Source organism: Mustela nigripes, chromosome 1 (genome assembly GCF_022355385.1).
Source record: "Mustela nigripes isolate SB6536 chromosome 1, MUSNIG.SB6536, whole genome shotgun sequence".
NCBI classification, from domain to species: domain Eukaryota; kingdom Metazoa; phylum Chordata; class Mammalia; order Carnivora; family Mustelidae; genus Mustela; species Mustela nigripes.
The window spans coordinates 263,804,378-263,819,882 of record NC_081557.1 but is presented as its reverse complement, the minus strand read 5'-3'; the positions used below and the strand labels follow the sequence as shown (position 1 = coordinate 263,819,882).

The following is a 15,505-nucleotide window of genomic DNA, read 5'->3' as shown; positions in this document are numbered from 1 at the left end:
TAAATATTTATAAATGTTATATCCTGGATGCCTGGGTGGCTCAGTCATTAAGCATCTGCCTTCAGCTCAGGTCGTGATCCCAGGGTCCTGGGATTGAGACTCACACGGGCTCCCTGATCAGCGGAAAGCCTGCTTCTCCTTCTCCTACTCCCCCTGTTTGTGTTCCCTCTCTTGTTATGTCTCTCTCTGTCAAATAAATAAATAAAATCTTTTTTTAAAAATGTTATATCCTTGGGACACCTGGGTGGCTCAGTCAGTAAGGCATCTGCCTTCAGCTCGGGTCATGATCTCAGGGTGCTGGGATCGAGCCCCACATCGGGCTCTCTGCTCTGCGGGGAGCCTGCTCCCTCCTCTCTCTCTATGCCTGCTGCTCTGCCTACTTGTGATCTCTGTCTGTCAAATAAATAAACAAAATCTTTAAAAAAAATGTTATATCCTCTTGTTGGACTGATTCTTTTATCATTATATAATGCCCTCCTTTGTCTCTTTTTATAGTGTTTGTTTTAAAGTCTATTTTGTCTGATGTAACTAAAGCTACCCCAGCTTTCTTTTGATTTCCAATTACATGGGACATTTTTCCTTCCATGTACTTTCAGTCTGTATGTGTCTTTACATCTGAAGTGAATCTCTTGAGGCAGCATATGGATGGGTCTTGTATTTTTATCCATTTGACCACTCTGCATTTGATTGGAGAATTTAGTCCATTTACATTTGAAGTCATTATTGAGGGGCACCTGGGTGGTACAGTCAGTTTAGCATCTGATTCTTGGTTTCAGCTTGGGTCGTGACCTCAACAATGTGCGATTGGTCCCCTTGTCAGACTCTGGGCTCAGTACAGAGTCTCCTTTAGGGTTTGCTCTCCTTCTGCCCCACCCCTGCACACACACACTTGCTGTATCTAGAAGAATTAAATCTTTAAAAAATAAATAAAGTAATTATTGATAACTAAACGTATTGCCATTGTGTTCATTGTTTTCTGGCAGTGTTGTAGTTCCTCTGCTCCCTTTCATCTTTCTCTTGTGTAATGCTTCTTATTCCTAGAATGGTCATGTTGTGTTTTCTGGGTGGTAGTTTAGAAGTCTTAATAGTAATAATAGTTCATGTTTACCAAGCACTTATCGTAGTCATTGTTCAGCTAGTCATTGTTCTAAGTAGTTTACGTATATACATGGAGTTAATATGTGGAAATTAACTGATTTCATGTTCGTAACAATGCTAAATGAGAAAGTGGAGAACTTGGTAATGAGAAAGTACATATCTTGTTAAAAATTTATGATGATTTCAGCATTGGGGAGGGTATATGATATGGTGAGTGCTGTGAAGTGTGTAAGACTGAAGAATCACAGCCCTGTACCCCTGAAGCAAATAATACATTATATGTTAATTAAAATAATAAATAAAAAAATTTTATGATGATTTCAAAACAGAGTTTTTTTATTAACATATAATGCATTATTTGTTTCAAGGGTACAGATCTGTGAATCATGAGTCTAACACACTGCACAGCACTCACCATAGCACATACCTTCCCCAATGTCCATAATCCAACCACCCTAACCCTCCGCACCACTCCCCAGCAACCCTCAGTTTGTTTCCTGAGATTAAGAGTCTCTTATGATTTGTCTCCCTCCCCGGTCCCATCTTGTTTCATTTTTCCCTCCCTTCCCCACAAAACCCCCCGCCCTGCCTCTCAAATTCCTCATATCAGAGAGATCATATGGTAATTGTCTTTCTCTGATTGACTTATTTTGCTTAGCATACCTGACTACAAATTTCCCAGTGTCTCTGAATGTCTGAGCTATTCTGCTCCTTTCCATGAACGAGGCAGGATTATTGCTAGTACAGCTGACAAAGCATTTTCTTCATCTTGAAAACTAACTTTAACAATCATATGTTGCATAATTAGTCACAGTGTTCTTACTAGATAGGCATCCAAAGGCCTCTTTTTATAATCATGGAAAGCAGGGCTCAGAGAGGTAAAATGATTTTTATAAAATTTTTGTCTCTGAGCAAATCCCCGCTAGAACATAGGGTCTTCTCCTGTCCATGCTGTGATAATTCTTAGGCTACAATTCCTCTTTAAAGTTTCTTTTGAGAAATTTTGGAACCCCTCTTTCCTAAATAAAGTAATGTGCTAACTTTTGCCCTTGTATCTAATTTGCTTGAAAAAAAATCTCCTTTTGGGGTAAGTCTCAAGTCAGCAGTATACCTCCCTATTCCTTCTCTCCCGTGGCAGTGGCTCCTAAACCTGGCCTTGCAGGGGAATTATCTGAAGAGTCATTAAAAATAGATGTCCCAGGGTCCCAGAACCTGTACTTTTAACCTGAGCTCCAGGTGATTCTCATGAAGGTGGTGCGTACCATTTGGAAACCACTGTGCCCGGGGACATGGCACCCTTCCCTGGAGATACATAAGACCAAAGTAAATGGGAGCAAGTGCGTGCTTCTGACCTCTCCTGCTTCCTTCCTAGGTGGATGGTCCTGAAATCGTGCCTTGCCCACTCAGTCCATGTGCCTCTGGCTCAAGGCACAAATATGGACATATTTTTTCTCATTGTTTTGCTAACATTCTGCTTCCTCAAAAAGTTGATATCAAGATCAACAAAGATTCTCTCTGGCAAATCACCGTCTTGCTACAGTCCTTTTCCTCTTATGTACTTGCCTCTTATGTACTCCCAGATGTGGACTGAAAAGTTGGTCTCTCTGGAATTATCCTCAGGTATTTCAAATTTCCTTGGAGAACATTTTGGATAGTGGGATGAGAGAGTGTTCTAGAGTCAGGCAGATCTGGATTTGGTCCATATTCTGTCTATTAGCACATTAGCCAAGTTGATGAAGGAGGTAAAAATCTCAGGGGTGCCTGGGTGGCTCAGTCATTAAGTGTCTGCCTTCGGCTCAGGTCATGATCCCAAGGTCCTGAGATAGAGCCCCGCATCGGGCTCCCTGCTCAGTGGGGAATCTGCTTCTCCCTCTCCCTGTCCCACTGCTTGTGTTCCCTCTCTCCCTCCCCCTTCTTGTGTTTCTTGGTGTTGAATAAATAAAATCTTAAAAAACGAAAAGAAAAGACACGGAGGTAGACCTCAATTTTCTCATCTGTAATATGGGAATTGATGATAACTTCCTTGAAATATTGTGTGAAGGTGAGAGATTATGTATATAAAACACTCAAGACAATGTCTGGCCCTTATTAAGTACCCAATAAATCTTTAAAAATACATTTTAAAGATCACTGTAGATCTCAAATAAGGAAATTATGGCTTTGTGAAACTGTTTAGTGAACAGTTTCTTCCTAAACAAAACACACGGATGTGACAGATGGTATGTGTCTTGAGCATGGCTGATAGATAATGTAAGCAAATCTAAATTATTTGGCAATAAGCAGATTTCTCCAACAATTGTTGGATCCCTCTCTCCTCTTCAATAGCACCATCTAGAGTAGGTTTCTTTTAATAACTTGTTTCCCTATTTGTTCCTTTCCTAAAAAAATCTTATTAAAGTATATTTGACAATACAGTGTTCTGTTTTAACGCCTCACAGCATAGTGATTTGACAATTCTGTATATTATCATTCACCATAGGAAGTGCAGTCACATCTGTCACCATAAAACATTATTACAATTATTGACTGTATTCACTATGCTATGCTATTCATGTCTGTGTGACTTTCTTATTTTATAACTGGAAGTTTGTACCTCTTAATCCCCTCCATTTATTTCACCCAACTCCCCCAGTCACCTACCTTCTAGCAACCACCACATTGTTTTCTGTATTTATAGGTCTGTTATTTATATATTTATATATATATATTTATATATATCTGTTCTATATTTATAGGTCTGTTACTGTTTTGTTTGTTTGTTTTGATTTTAGATACTACAAGCAAGTGACATTATATGGTATTTGTCTTTGTCTGAGGTCTTTCACCTAGCATAATACCCTCTAGGTCCATCTATGTTGTCACAAATGGCAAGACCTCACTCTGTTTTTGTGCCTCAGTAATATTCTGTTGTACATAGATGCCGCAGCTTCTTTATCCATTCCTCTATCGATGACACTATTGTAAGTAATGCTTCAGTGAACATAGGGCTGCGTGTTTCTTTTCAGATTAGTATTTTCATTCTCTTAGGGCAAATACTCAGTGATAAAATTATCAGATCATACGGTATTTCTATTTTTTAATTTTTGGAAGAAACTCTACACTATTTTCCACTGTGGTGGTACTAGTTTACCCACCAACAGCACACGAGGGTTACTTTTTCTCCATGTTCTCATCAACATTTGTTATTCTAATCTTCTCTTTTTGATACTAGCCGGAACAACAGGTGTGAAGTGCTAGCTCCTTGTTATTTCGACTTGCATTTCTCTGATGATGTGTGATGTTGAGTATTTTTTCATGTGTCTGTCAGTTAACTGGATGTCTTCTTTGGAGAAATGTCTATTCCGGTCCTCTGCCCACTCGTAACAAATTATTTTTTTTTCAGTGTTGAGTTGTGTAAGTTCTTTATATATATTGGATATGAACCCTTATCTTCTCCCATTACGTTGGTTGCCTTTTTCTTTTGTTGATGGTTTTCTTTGCTGTGCCAAAGGATTTTATTTTGGTGTGGTCCTGATAGCTTCCTTTTGCTTTTGTTTCCCTTGCCAGAGGAGACATATCTATAAATATGTTGTTAAGGCCAATATCCAAGAGATTATTGCCGGTTTTTTTTTTCCCCCTAGGAGTCTTATGGTTTCAGGGCTCATAGCTGGGTCTTTAACCTGTTTTGAGTTTATTTTTATATATGGTGTAAGAAAGTGGTCCCATTTCATTTTCTTACATGTAGCTGGCCAGTTTCCCCAACATAATTTATTGAAGAGATTGTCTTTCCCCCATTGTATGTTCTTGCCTCCTTTGTCATAGATTAATTGACCATACACTTGTTTAATAAAGCTTTGTAGTATATCTTGAAATCTGAAACTGTGATGCTTTCAGCTTTGTTCTAATTTCTCAAGATTGCTTTGGCCTATTCGGGGTCTTTGTAGGATCTTACAAATTTTAGGATTATTTGTACCAGTGCTGTGAAAAATGCTACGGATATTTTGATAGGCGTTGCATTGATTGCAAGGTGGATTGTCTTGGCCATTATAGACAGTCTCTATTTGAGTTTTATTATGAATAGGGAAGGAAATAAAAGAAAAAACAACAGATCATGTGGGCAGACCTTGAGCTAGTCAAATGCTGGGCAGATAGCATGACCAGGCAAAGTCTTAAAAAATTTTGTATCAACATATTCAGGAGAAGAAAGCCTGTCTTAGGTAAACCAGGAAAAGCAGAAAAACAGAAAAGCAGGCCCCCAAAAAGGAAAAAAAAGTCCTTTTACTGGTAGAGATTTGCTGTTGAAACAAGTGCTTTCAGATGAGATGTCTCTCATTCAGTTAGAATTCTGCCTTCATCACCAACAGCTGGATGCCCCTGGACGTGTTTTGTTCTAACACCTCTGAACTTCACTGTCCTCAAATGCAAAATGAAGTTAATAGGTTTAACTTAATAGGGCTCCTGGGAATGTTAATTAAAATAATGTGTGTAAACCTTTATATTTCATAGGTGCAAGAAATACTGGAGAATATGTAATTTAGCCATGACTTCACTATATATGGCAGAATAAAATAATGTTAGGGTCAATGAGATGTCAGCTAATGAGTATAAATCCCAAACTAGGAGGTGTCGGACGGAATTTAACCTGCCCTCTCCCCCACCCGAGGTTACTTATGGATAGAACTTCCCCCTCCGTAGGAACCAGGTTTGTGGGCAGGAACTTCCCATTCATCTTGGACTTTCAAGAACCACATCATTCATTTCTGTTTTCCTTAAAATGCAGGTGCACCTATTATTATATCTTTCCCACACTTCTACGAAGCGGACCAGCAGTTCGTTTCTGCCATAGACGGCATGCATCCCAATAAGGATGATCACGAGACATTTGTGGACATAAATCCTGTGAGTGCACACGTCTTCCTGGTAAAAGCTTGCATTTTATTCTGTCCAACGCAGTGTTTATCGGCTTAGTCCAGAGCCTGTTAACATTACTGTCTGCCTCGCATATACATATTCAAGGGGAAAAGCCTCAGCTCTGTGCATGTGATACCTAGTCTCATGGCCTAACAGGCTGAACTGTGTGGCCCTGACAGGCAGAAATAGCGGCAAACCTAACGAAAAAGCACCTGTAAACATTGCATTGCTGGAATGACCGAAATTGGACCCGTAAAACCTGGCCAGTGTTCCGCTGCCAGCCTTGGACTTGAACGTGTATACATTCTCCCACTGGCAGACAGATCAGCAGGGTCGAAGCCACATTTTTTCTTTGCTCACTGCTGGGAATGTTTTGGTTGAAATTTAAATATATGGTGCTTTTTTTTTTTTTTAAAGATTTTATTTATTTACTTGACAGAGACTCAGCGAGAGAGGGAACACAAACAGGTGGAGTGGGAGAGGGAGAAACAGGCTCCCCGCGGATCAGGGAGCCCGATGCAGGGCTCGATCCCAGGACTCTGGGATCAGGACCTGAGCAGAAGGCAGACACTCAACAACTGAGCCACCCAGGTGCCCCGAGCCTCAGTTACTTCTAGCAAGCCTCATTCTGCAGGCACTGTTGAGAGTTTATTGTATGATATTAATTTAAAAGGCATTAGATATACATGTACTTTAGTCCTGTTTTCAAAGAGGAGATAAACTAAAAACCACGTTAAAAGGAAAGGAATATCGTTTTATGACGTGAGAGCCCTTCACTGTTGGAACTGAGTTAGAGGTCAGCTATCTTCATTTTGGGGATTTTGAGCACAGGGAACAGTAAAGAAATAGCAAGAACAGCCTTTTAGCTCAGCAATTTATAGGCACTTTGCTCTTGTGTCTGAGAAATCAATGGTTTTATCTTTTTGTGAAAAAGATCCAAGTGTTTTTCCCCCCTCACCCCCCCTCCCCTGCCTTTTCTCTTCACCTTCAGTCAGTTCCTCTTCCTCAGCAGAAAGGTGGGCAGGTGCTTGTCCCCGAGGGCCAGGGCAGTCCCTTAACCCCAGTTCAGAGGCGAAGTGGCCACGGGCAGACCACCTTCCGGCTTCGTGGGCGTCCCGACCGTCCCGGGGCCCGCTCTCGGGCTCAGAGCTCCCTCCTGGCAGGGTTGCCCAGGGCTTCACCATCCCGAGGGGAGCATCCTGGGTGCTCGCCAGCCGCACCCCATGTCAGGCTTCACTCTAGCCCTGCGGCATCACGGTCTGCATGGTCCCAAGGCCCCAGAGCTCCCACGCGTAGTGAAGTTTGGGAGGCAGTGGTCCACCAGGCACCCGACCACAGCCGCGGTTCTGCCTCTGCCCTGGGGTCCGTGTTCCCGTGTCCCACCTGTCCTCGCGGACCTGGCAGCGGCCACGCTGGTTCTGAGCATCCCATGGAGCTGGTGCTTTGCCGAGAAAAGCTGTTCACGGTTTTAATAAGCCCTCGTGTTTTCTTCCCACTCCTCTGATCGCAGTTGACTGGAATTATTCTAAGAGCCGCGAAGAGGTTCCAGATCAACGTTTACGTCAAGAAGTTAGAAGACTTTGCGTAAGTTTTACCTCTTTCGTCGGAGGCAGTGGGTGGTTTGGCTGCACTGACTCTCCGGTGGGTCGATGTCAGGAGACGGATCCCTTTCTAAGCCTGCCCCCTCCTGCCCTTCAGGGATGAGGCATCATCAGCGCCCGCAGAGGCTGTCCTGGTCTTGGAATTTACGTACTTTATTTAACCAAACACCTAGAGCCTGCTCTCTGTGGATCACACATTGTTCCAAGCATTGTATGATACACACAGGAACTCATGTATTCCTCATGGTTACGCTGTGTTAGCCCCATTTTACAGATGAGGAAACCAAGGCACGGAGAGGTGACGTAAGGCTACAGAGTGCGCGCCTCTCCATGGCTTGCGGCGTTGCCCGCCCTTGCCACGACTCTGGTCGCCTCCCTTCCTGTCTGCCCACTGCTCCCACCCAGGGCCACAGGCTCCCAGTTAAGGGGCAGTTCACATAGGCTCCTGAGTCCAGCCTCTCCTCCTCACACTCCATCTAAAAGCCACCGCTTAACTAGGGTCACTAAGTATAATCTCCTGCTGAGACTTTTCAATGGGAATTTTAGGGGTATGAGAAGATGCTTATGACTTAAAAAACAAATTGCAAAACTGTACATAATGGTAGGTATCTATTCTTTGTTTCTGTCTGTCTACCCATCTATCTATTACAGCACTTGGCTCCCCCATCAGATTTGCAGATTTAACCCCACATGTCATGGATCTTTCTGGAAAATAAATGTGGTTTGCAAGAATGCATTTTGCCACCCCTGTGTATTTTCCTGAGGCAGTATAAATTAGTAGTTAAGACCTAGAGCCTTAGAATCAAAATGAAATTACAGTCCTTTTGGTCCTGGGCAGGTGGTAGGTACCACTGTCCCAGGGATTATGGGACATAATACCACCCATAATCCCTGGGACAGTGGTACCTATCGCAGGAGACTAGTGAGAGAATTAAATGAGATCGGGTCCCCCAAACAGCAGGTATAGAGCTGGTTCTTGCTAACGTGCTCTGGGCTCGAGCGAAGACAATACTTAGGGGCCTGGTCATAAAACATTCTGAGGAGGGGTGCCTAGTGGCTCAGTCGATTAAGCATCTGAGTTTTGATCTCGGCTAGAGTCTTGATCTTCAGGTTGTGAAATGCAGCCATACACTGGGCTCTGCGCTCAGTGGGGAGCCCTGCTCCCACAACTTATCTCTCCAGCCAGTGTGCTATCATAATGAGGATGTCTATAAAATAATCTCAGACATCATCTTTTTTTGTATTGAGGCACGATTGACATCCATTATATTAGCTTCAGGTTGACAATATAATGAGTCGACATTTAGATGTATTACAGAAGGATCAGCCCAGTCAGTCTAGTTACCCATCACCACACTAGGTACAGATTTCTCTTCTTGCAATGACACTTTTCAGATCTACTCTCTTAGCAGCTCTCACTGTGCTTACAATATTATTCACTATAGTTGCCGTGTTGTATGTTACATCCCCAGGACTGACTTATTTTATAACTGGAAATTTTTATCCTTTGACTCCCTCCACCCATTTTGCCCACCCCCAGCCCCCAACTCTGGCAGCCACCCATCCGTTCTCTGTGTCATCTGTGGGCTCAGTTTGTTTGCTTTGTTTGTTTTAGATTCCTCGTGTAAGGGAGAATATATAGCATTTGTCCTTCTCTGCTGATCCGCTTAGTGTAGTGCCCCCAGGGCCTATTCAGGTTGTCCCAAATGGCAAGATTGTGTTCTTTTTTATGGCTTAGTAGTATTCATTCCAGTGTGAATATATATCAAGTTTCCTTTATTGATTCATCCATTGATGGACACTTTGGTTGTTTCCAAATCTTGGTTACTGGAAAAAAATACTGCAGTGAACCTAGGGGTGCATGTATCTTTTTGAGTTAGTGTTTTTGTTTTCTTTGGCTAAATATCCAGAAGTGAAAATGCTATATGGTCATTCTATACCATTATATGGTACCATATGCCATTATATGGTAGTTCTGTTTTAAATTTTTCGAGGAACCTGCATGCTCTTTTCCAGACTGGCTGCACCAATTTACCTTCCCACCAACAGGGTTCAAGGATTTCTTTCATCCACATCCTCACCAACATACACTACATTTTGCCTTTTGACCCTAGCCCCTCTAACAGGTATGAGGTGCTATCTCATGGTAGTCTTGATTTGTCACCTTTTCTCTTTATAGTGAAACGGGAAACATTAGAACCCTGGTTTTCCCAGTGATGTATATCAATGAGGTAAGTCGTGGGAGGGAGCCACGGGTATATTTCACTTGTGAAAGTGTGGGAGACTTCCGGTATGTCATCTGCTACTGTGACTGCGCGATGTAAGATGTGAGAAAGGGGGCCACTGATTTTTAAAAACTTGTTTGTCTTCAGAAAGTTTTCTGTTTATATGTTTACATGAGGCTGACTGTGTTTGAGATTTGAAAAAATTTCCTTTCTCAAGAACATATTTTGGGGGAAACTCTTTTTCTGGGCAGCTGGTTATGTCAGAAACAAAATGCAGAGCTAAATGAAGCAATGTCAAACACTGTGGACATTTTAGTGATACATGGTTGCATTATCTTTTATCATAGCCTACAGGGTTTTTTTTTAACTTCCTGATAAACAAACATCTATCATGAATTATAGGACACAGACCTGTCATAGTTCAAACAAAAAGTATTTCGCTAATGAAATACTTCTTTCTTTCACACTACTCCCATAGAAATTTTATCCCAAAATATTAGGTATAAATTAAAGTTCTGCAAATAAAAACATTTTCAGAAAGCTCAGTAAACCACCTGCTATCTCAGACACCTGTGATAAATTCTTTTCTGAATCACGTGCATTTACTGTACAAATCCCCTCAACTTCTCTCTTTCTCCTACTCAGTTTGGAGGGGGAACATGTAGGGGGCTTTTCCTCTCTAATAAATTCTTGATTGGCTTGCTTCTGTTGTTAATGGCACCATTTTTTAAAGTTTATGTTATTTTTCTCTGTTCCCTAATTAATTAATTAATTAATAATCTTGCTCTGTATAGAAAATTCAGTAACAGTGATTGGCAAGAAAAAAGAAAGCTAAAATAACTTTCACAAAACCTGGGTGAGATTGATATTATTCTTAACTTGCTTATTTTACTCAACAGCGTGTGGTTAAAGTGTTTCCAATAATAACTTTGTAAAAAATAATTTAGTGTCTTACACTTTGTCAGACTAACATGAGCTGTTTATAAAGCTCTTGGAAAATTATTAAATTTATACTTTAGAAGTGAATCACCAAACAAATATTGAGCCATTATATTGTATACCCAAAACTAATCTGTTTATGTCAATTATACCTCAATTAAAAATTTTTTAAAATATTTAAAAGGCAAATCACTGATAACCTGCCCTTCAGAAACAAGTGCAGCTGACATGGCTCCTGTTGCCTCTTAACATTATTCTGCTTGTGATATTAGATAGTTGAGACCACTCCATAAATACAGTTTTATAACCTTCTTTTTTCATCTGGCATTACTTTGGTAGCCACATTTATAAACTTTTGAAGGGTTTATGATTGCAATTCTAAGACAAGACTTTCATTGTTTGCTAGGAAAATGTAAGCAATATTCACCAATTTCTAGGATCTGTTTGCAGTTGCTCCCGAGTTGTCATTGTTACTATTTGCAGAGAAGGACTCAGAAGCAGGGCTTTTTGAAAATGGGGAAGGACCCTGCTCTGCCGGCTTGTGTTCCTAATTGTGTTTACATTTGAAGTCCCCTCCAACTCAACGATCGCTTTGCTTTTTTGTTGAAGACTGTATTGAGTCCAGGGAATTGAGGAGTAAAACCTTGTGCTTTTGGTACCTCCTAGAAAGGACTTGACTCTACTCTCCAAAAAGGAAACATTAGACCTTGATGTGACCTTGGATACTGCTCTCCCACCTCCTTTTTGGATCTTATTCAGTTACTGGAAGCTCCAGTCCTAGAAACCCATCCTCTGCCCCAGTCTGGTGCAGGTTCAGCCTAAATTAAGCCCAAAGTTCCATTTGTTGCTCATAATTTTTATGAAATTAAGCTCTCCAGACATCTCACCCATTACAATTTAAAGAGATAAGATAGGCGCCTGGGTGGCTCAGTGGGTTAAGCCGCTGCCTTCGGCTCAAGTCATGATGTCAGGGTCCTGGGATCGAGTCCCGCATCGGGCTCTCTGCTTGGCAGGGAGCCTGCTTCCTCCTCTCTCTCTCTGCCTGCCTCTGTGCCTCTATGCCTACTTGTGATCTCTGTCAAATAAATAAATAAAATCTTTAAAAAAAAAATAAAGAGATAAGATATTTGTTCTGCATCCAGAAAGTGTTATTCTAGAACATTTTCTTGGTTATCAATACCCTCTGGAATTCTAGTGAGCCTCATGACTTCTTTAGACAACCTGTTGAGACCTCTGGTCTTTTTAGGTTACTTTTATTTTTAAGAAACTTTTTAAAAAAGATTTTATGTTTAAGTAATCTCTACACCTAACAAGGGGCTCGAAGTCACCACCCAGAGACCAAAAGTTGTACACTCTACCGACAGAGCCAGCCAGGGTCCTGAGACCCCTGGTCTCCATCACTAAGGATTTAACCAAGACAGTAATTATACTTTGTGCATATTATTTTTGGAATATTTCATTCAGTTAGTCAACTGGCATTAATTCAGCACCTACTGTGTGTAGAGTGCTATTTCTGACATTGAGGTGATTAAGATGTAAGTCTTGCCTTTGGAAACCTCACAGTCACAAGGAGACCTACAGATCAACAGACAGTTACCGCACAGAGTGCGCAATGATGGGGGTTTTAGGGACTGGTACAGAAGCTTAGTAAAGGGACTTTTAACAGGCCTGAGTTGGCCAGAGAAAACTTCTGGTTGGAAGTTATGTTGAATTAGATATTAAAGGATGTGTTGGAGTTGTCTGATACAAATGATGGTGTTACTTTGTTATGTTTTATTACTCTTTCCCTCCTACTTCCAACCTAATTGGAAAGGAAGACATGTGTTCAGGAAAAAAAAAAAAAAAAAAAGATGTTAATGAATAAATGCCCCTTCTGGTTACTCTAATTTATAAATGAATTTTTAGTCTCTTCAGTTTGCTAACGGGAAGACTTACCCAAATTATGGTTAATGAGTTGGAGGAAAGATAGAGCAAAAAACTTTACAGCCTGCGTATTTAGTAATCAGGGGAATACTATTTTCTTGCCTTCCAGAGTGTTCTCATTGATAAAGAGACTGCAAGTCGACTGAAGTCTGTGATTAACACCACTTTGATCGTCACCAACATACCCTACATCATCATGGCGCTGGGCGTGTTTTTTGGATTGGTCTTCACCTGGCTTGCGTGCAAAGGACAGGGGTCCATGGACGAGGTGAGCAGTGGCTGGAGGAGCATCTCCCTCACTGGGTAACTTTACCCGATGAGGTCCGCTGTGCTCCACTACAGGGCTGTCAACGGCTCCGTCACCGGAACCCCCAGGGGGATATCTGGGGGTTTGTGCTGGGCGCGGTGATTTCCTGGCCGCGTTACTACTGAACCAAAGGAAGCAAAGCGAGTGTGTCAGAGAGGGAGGAGGAATGCAGTGATGCTCTCTAGAAGTGGGGGCTGTCTTGGTAGGCCTGGAATACCTGGCACTGAGCTTCATGTTTCTGAAAATAACCCGAAAGGAGAGGGAGAATATTTAACAGCTAAACGTCTGGACTTTGGTGTCAGACTGGTTCAAATCCCAGTTCCGCCTCTTAGTGGTGGCGTGGCACTAAAATGGGCCTTAGTTCTTCATCTGTAAAGTGGGATCATGAGAGAACCTGCTTGAAGAGGTTTTTCGTGAGGATTAAAGGGTATAGTGAACAGAAAGCACTTGGCCCTGGCGTTAGCATTTCATAGGAGCTCGATAAGCATGAGTTGTGGGATGAAGTAATTCAAAGATTATAAAGTCAAGACAAGCAGAGACCTGCTTGGAAGGAATCAGAGGATGCCAGAAGATGCCTCCCACTGAGTCATCCCTGCGTATGAAATGACTGGCACAGGGGACCAGTAACGTCCCACCCCCCCACAACAAATGGTTGGGATAAACAGAGTTCGGTTGACCTAAGTGACCACCTGGCCCTCCCAGCTCCACCATGAAGGAGCCTTTCCTGTGGGAGCAGTGTCCCTTTCTGCACCAAAGGCTTTCCCCCCCTTCTAGACGCTTCAACTAAGTGTCTGAGGCCAATGTGAGGGAGGAAATGAAATAGGTTGAAACCATCGGAATAGTATTAGCTCGGATTTCCCTGTGTCCGACACGATTTCTCTTCCGCTGTGCCCATCAGGGCAGCGTGACTTAGGTGTGAGGTGATTATCTCGCCCTTCCTGTGTCTGAGGTGATTATCTCGCCCTTCCTGTGTCTGGGCCTCCCTTCCTGTCTGACGTCGCACAGTCACTGAGATTTTCACAAGCACAGGTGAAAGCCCAGGTCAGTGCTCTCACTGCTCCTGCCATTAACCGTCTGCGTGTAGTCAACAAGCAGGCGACGACGGGGCACCCACCGCCTCTGAGACCTAGTTGCCTGGTAGGTTTTGAGCCAGGAAGGAGCAAGTCCATGGAGTGTGTCCGTGAGGGTTATGGGCCCCGGGGTGCCGGGGAGGGCGCTGCTGCGGAATCGGGAGCCAGGCTGAGGGCCCAAGGGCAAGGCAGCAGCCGGCTGAGGTGGGACAGCCGCCCTCCTGTCAGACTCTCCTCCCATCTTCCCCCGCCGCCCTGGCCCCCAGCGTTTCCCCCCCTGGGAGAACTTTCTGAAGGGACCACCTGACGCTGCTGTCCCCTCTCTTCGGAGTCTCAGGGAACCGCAGACGAAAGGGCGCCCCTCATACGAACCTAACCGCGGCCCGAGCTGGGCGGAGGAGCCGTGTGAGCTGTCCTGACCCGGACCATCCGCGTCTACACGGGCATGTGGCCTGTCCCGGAGAGGAGGGCGGAGACCCCGCGCTGGCGAGTGAGGAGAGCGTCCCGGCAGGAGGTTAAACGACTGACTGACTCGGTTGGCCGTTAGGCTTTATAAAATTGTTTGTTTTCCATGTGTCTGGCAGGTATTTAATAAACTCTTGTATAGTAATTTTTTTTTTAATTGGGTGCTGGTAGCTCCAGAACTGTGTGACCACTGTCGTGGTTAAAATGTGTCCGCGTGGCTTGTTAACGTCCCTCCGTCTAACCTTCTTCAGTGTGTTTCAGTCACCAACTTTGTGCTTGAAATATATAAAGACGATTTTCTGTTGTATTTTCTGTTGTATTTCACCCCAAAAGAGAAGGAAGGAAGAGTTCGGAACCCAGGGTAAAATGGTAGCCTCATAAATACATCCTTAAAAGGCATCTAATGTCCTCTTTTTAAAAAGTGGTATATTGTATTTCATGCTAATCTTCAGTTCATAATTCCTCCAGGAAAATAATTCGATCTTTTGACTCCTCGCAAGCGCAGTGGGGAAGGGGTGTGGGGGGTGTGCTGTGGGGCGAACCCTGGGAGTTGATTGTGATTAAGCACCTGAGGCATTTTTGCTCGTACTTTTGCGAATTGATAGGATGTACAGGTAATGTTGGTGTGGACAGGTACAGATGTTTCATGTGGTGTAGAAGTAAATGCTAGTTATGACATTTGTGCGTAGTTTGGGAGGGTTTTTTGTTTTGTTTTTAGTCAAAATGATCTTGGTATGGAAAGGTGCTTCGGAGAGGTGTCACCAGTAAGTGATTTTTCCCCCAGTCACCCGCGCCAAATATGATACTCTATTAATGACAATATTATTGAGTGATTCTTTGTAAAATTATTTATGAATATGGGAAATCCATCCATTCACAGCCCGAGTTACACACACACTTCAGGAAGTCTGACGGTGCTCACAGGATATTTCTTCCGGGGCAGTCTTCATGGGAACTTTGAAATTGTTTTTGTAAGTTGGCTTTCTG

General features: G+C 42.8%; 1 protein-coding gene across 1 annotated transcript in view; it reads left to right on the top strand.

The window, feature by feature from the left end:
* The window catches only part of SCARB2 (scavenger receptor class B member 2), a 68,445-nt gene extending 53,620 nt beyond the window's left edge, over positions 1 to 14,825 (top strand). Inside the window, exons 8-12 of the mRNA XM_059385384.1 lie at positions 5,858 to 5,976; positions 7,499 to 7,572; positions 9,769 to 9,820; positions 12,786 to 12,944; positions 14,391 to 14,825. Of these exons, the coding sequence (XP_059241367.1) occupies positions 5,858 to 5,976; positions 7,499 to 7,572; positions 9,769 to 9,820; positions 12,786 to 12,944; positions 14,391 to 14,429 (443 nt within the window). The 3' untranslated portion in view covers positions 14,430 to 14,825. The remainder of the gene's footprint in view (positions 1 to 5,857; positions 5,977 to 7,498; positions 7,573 to 9,768; positions 9,821 to 12,785; positions 12,945 to 14,390) is intronic.
* Positions 14,826 to 15,505: the final 680 nt, after the last annotated feature.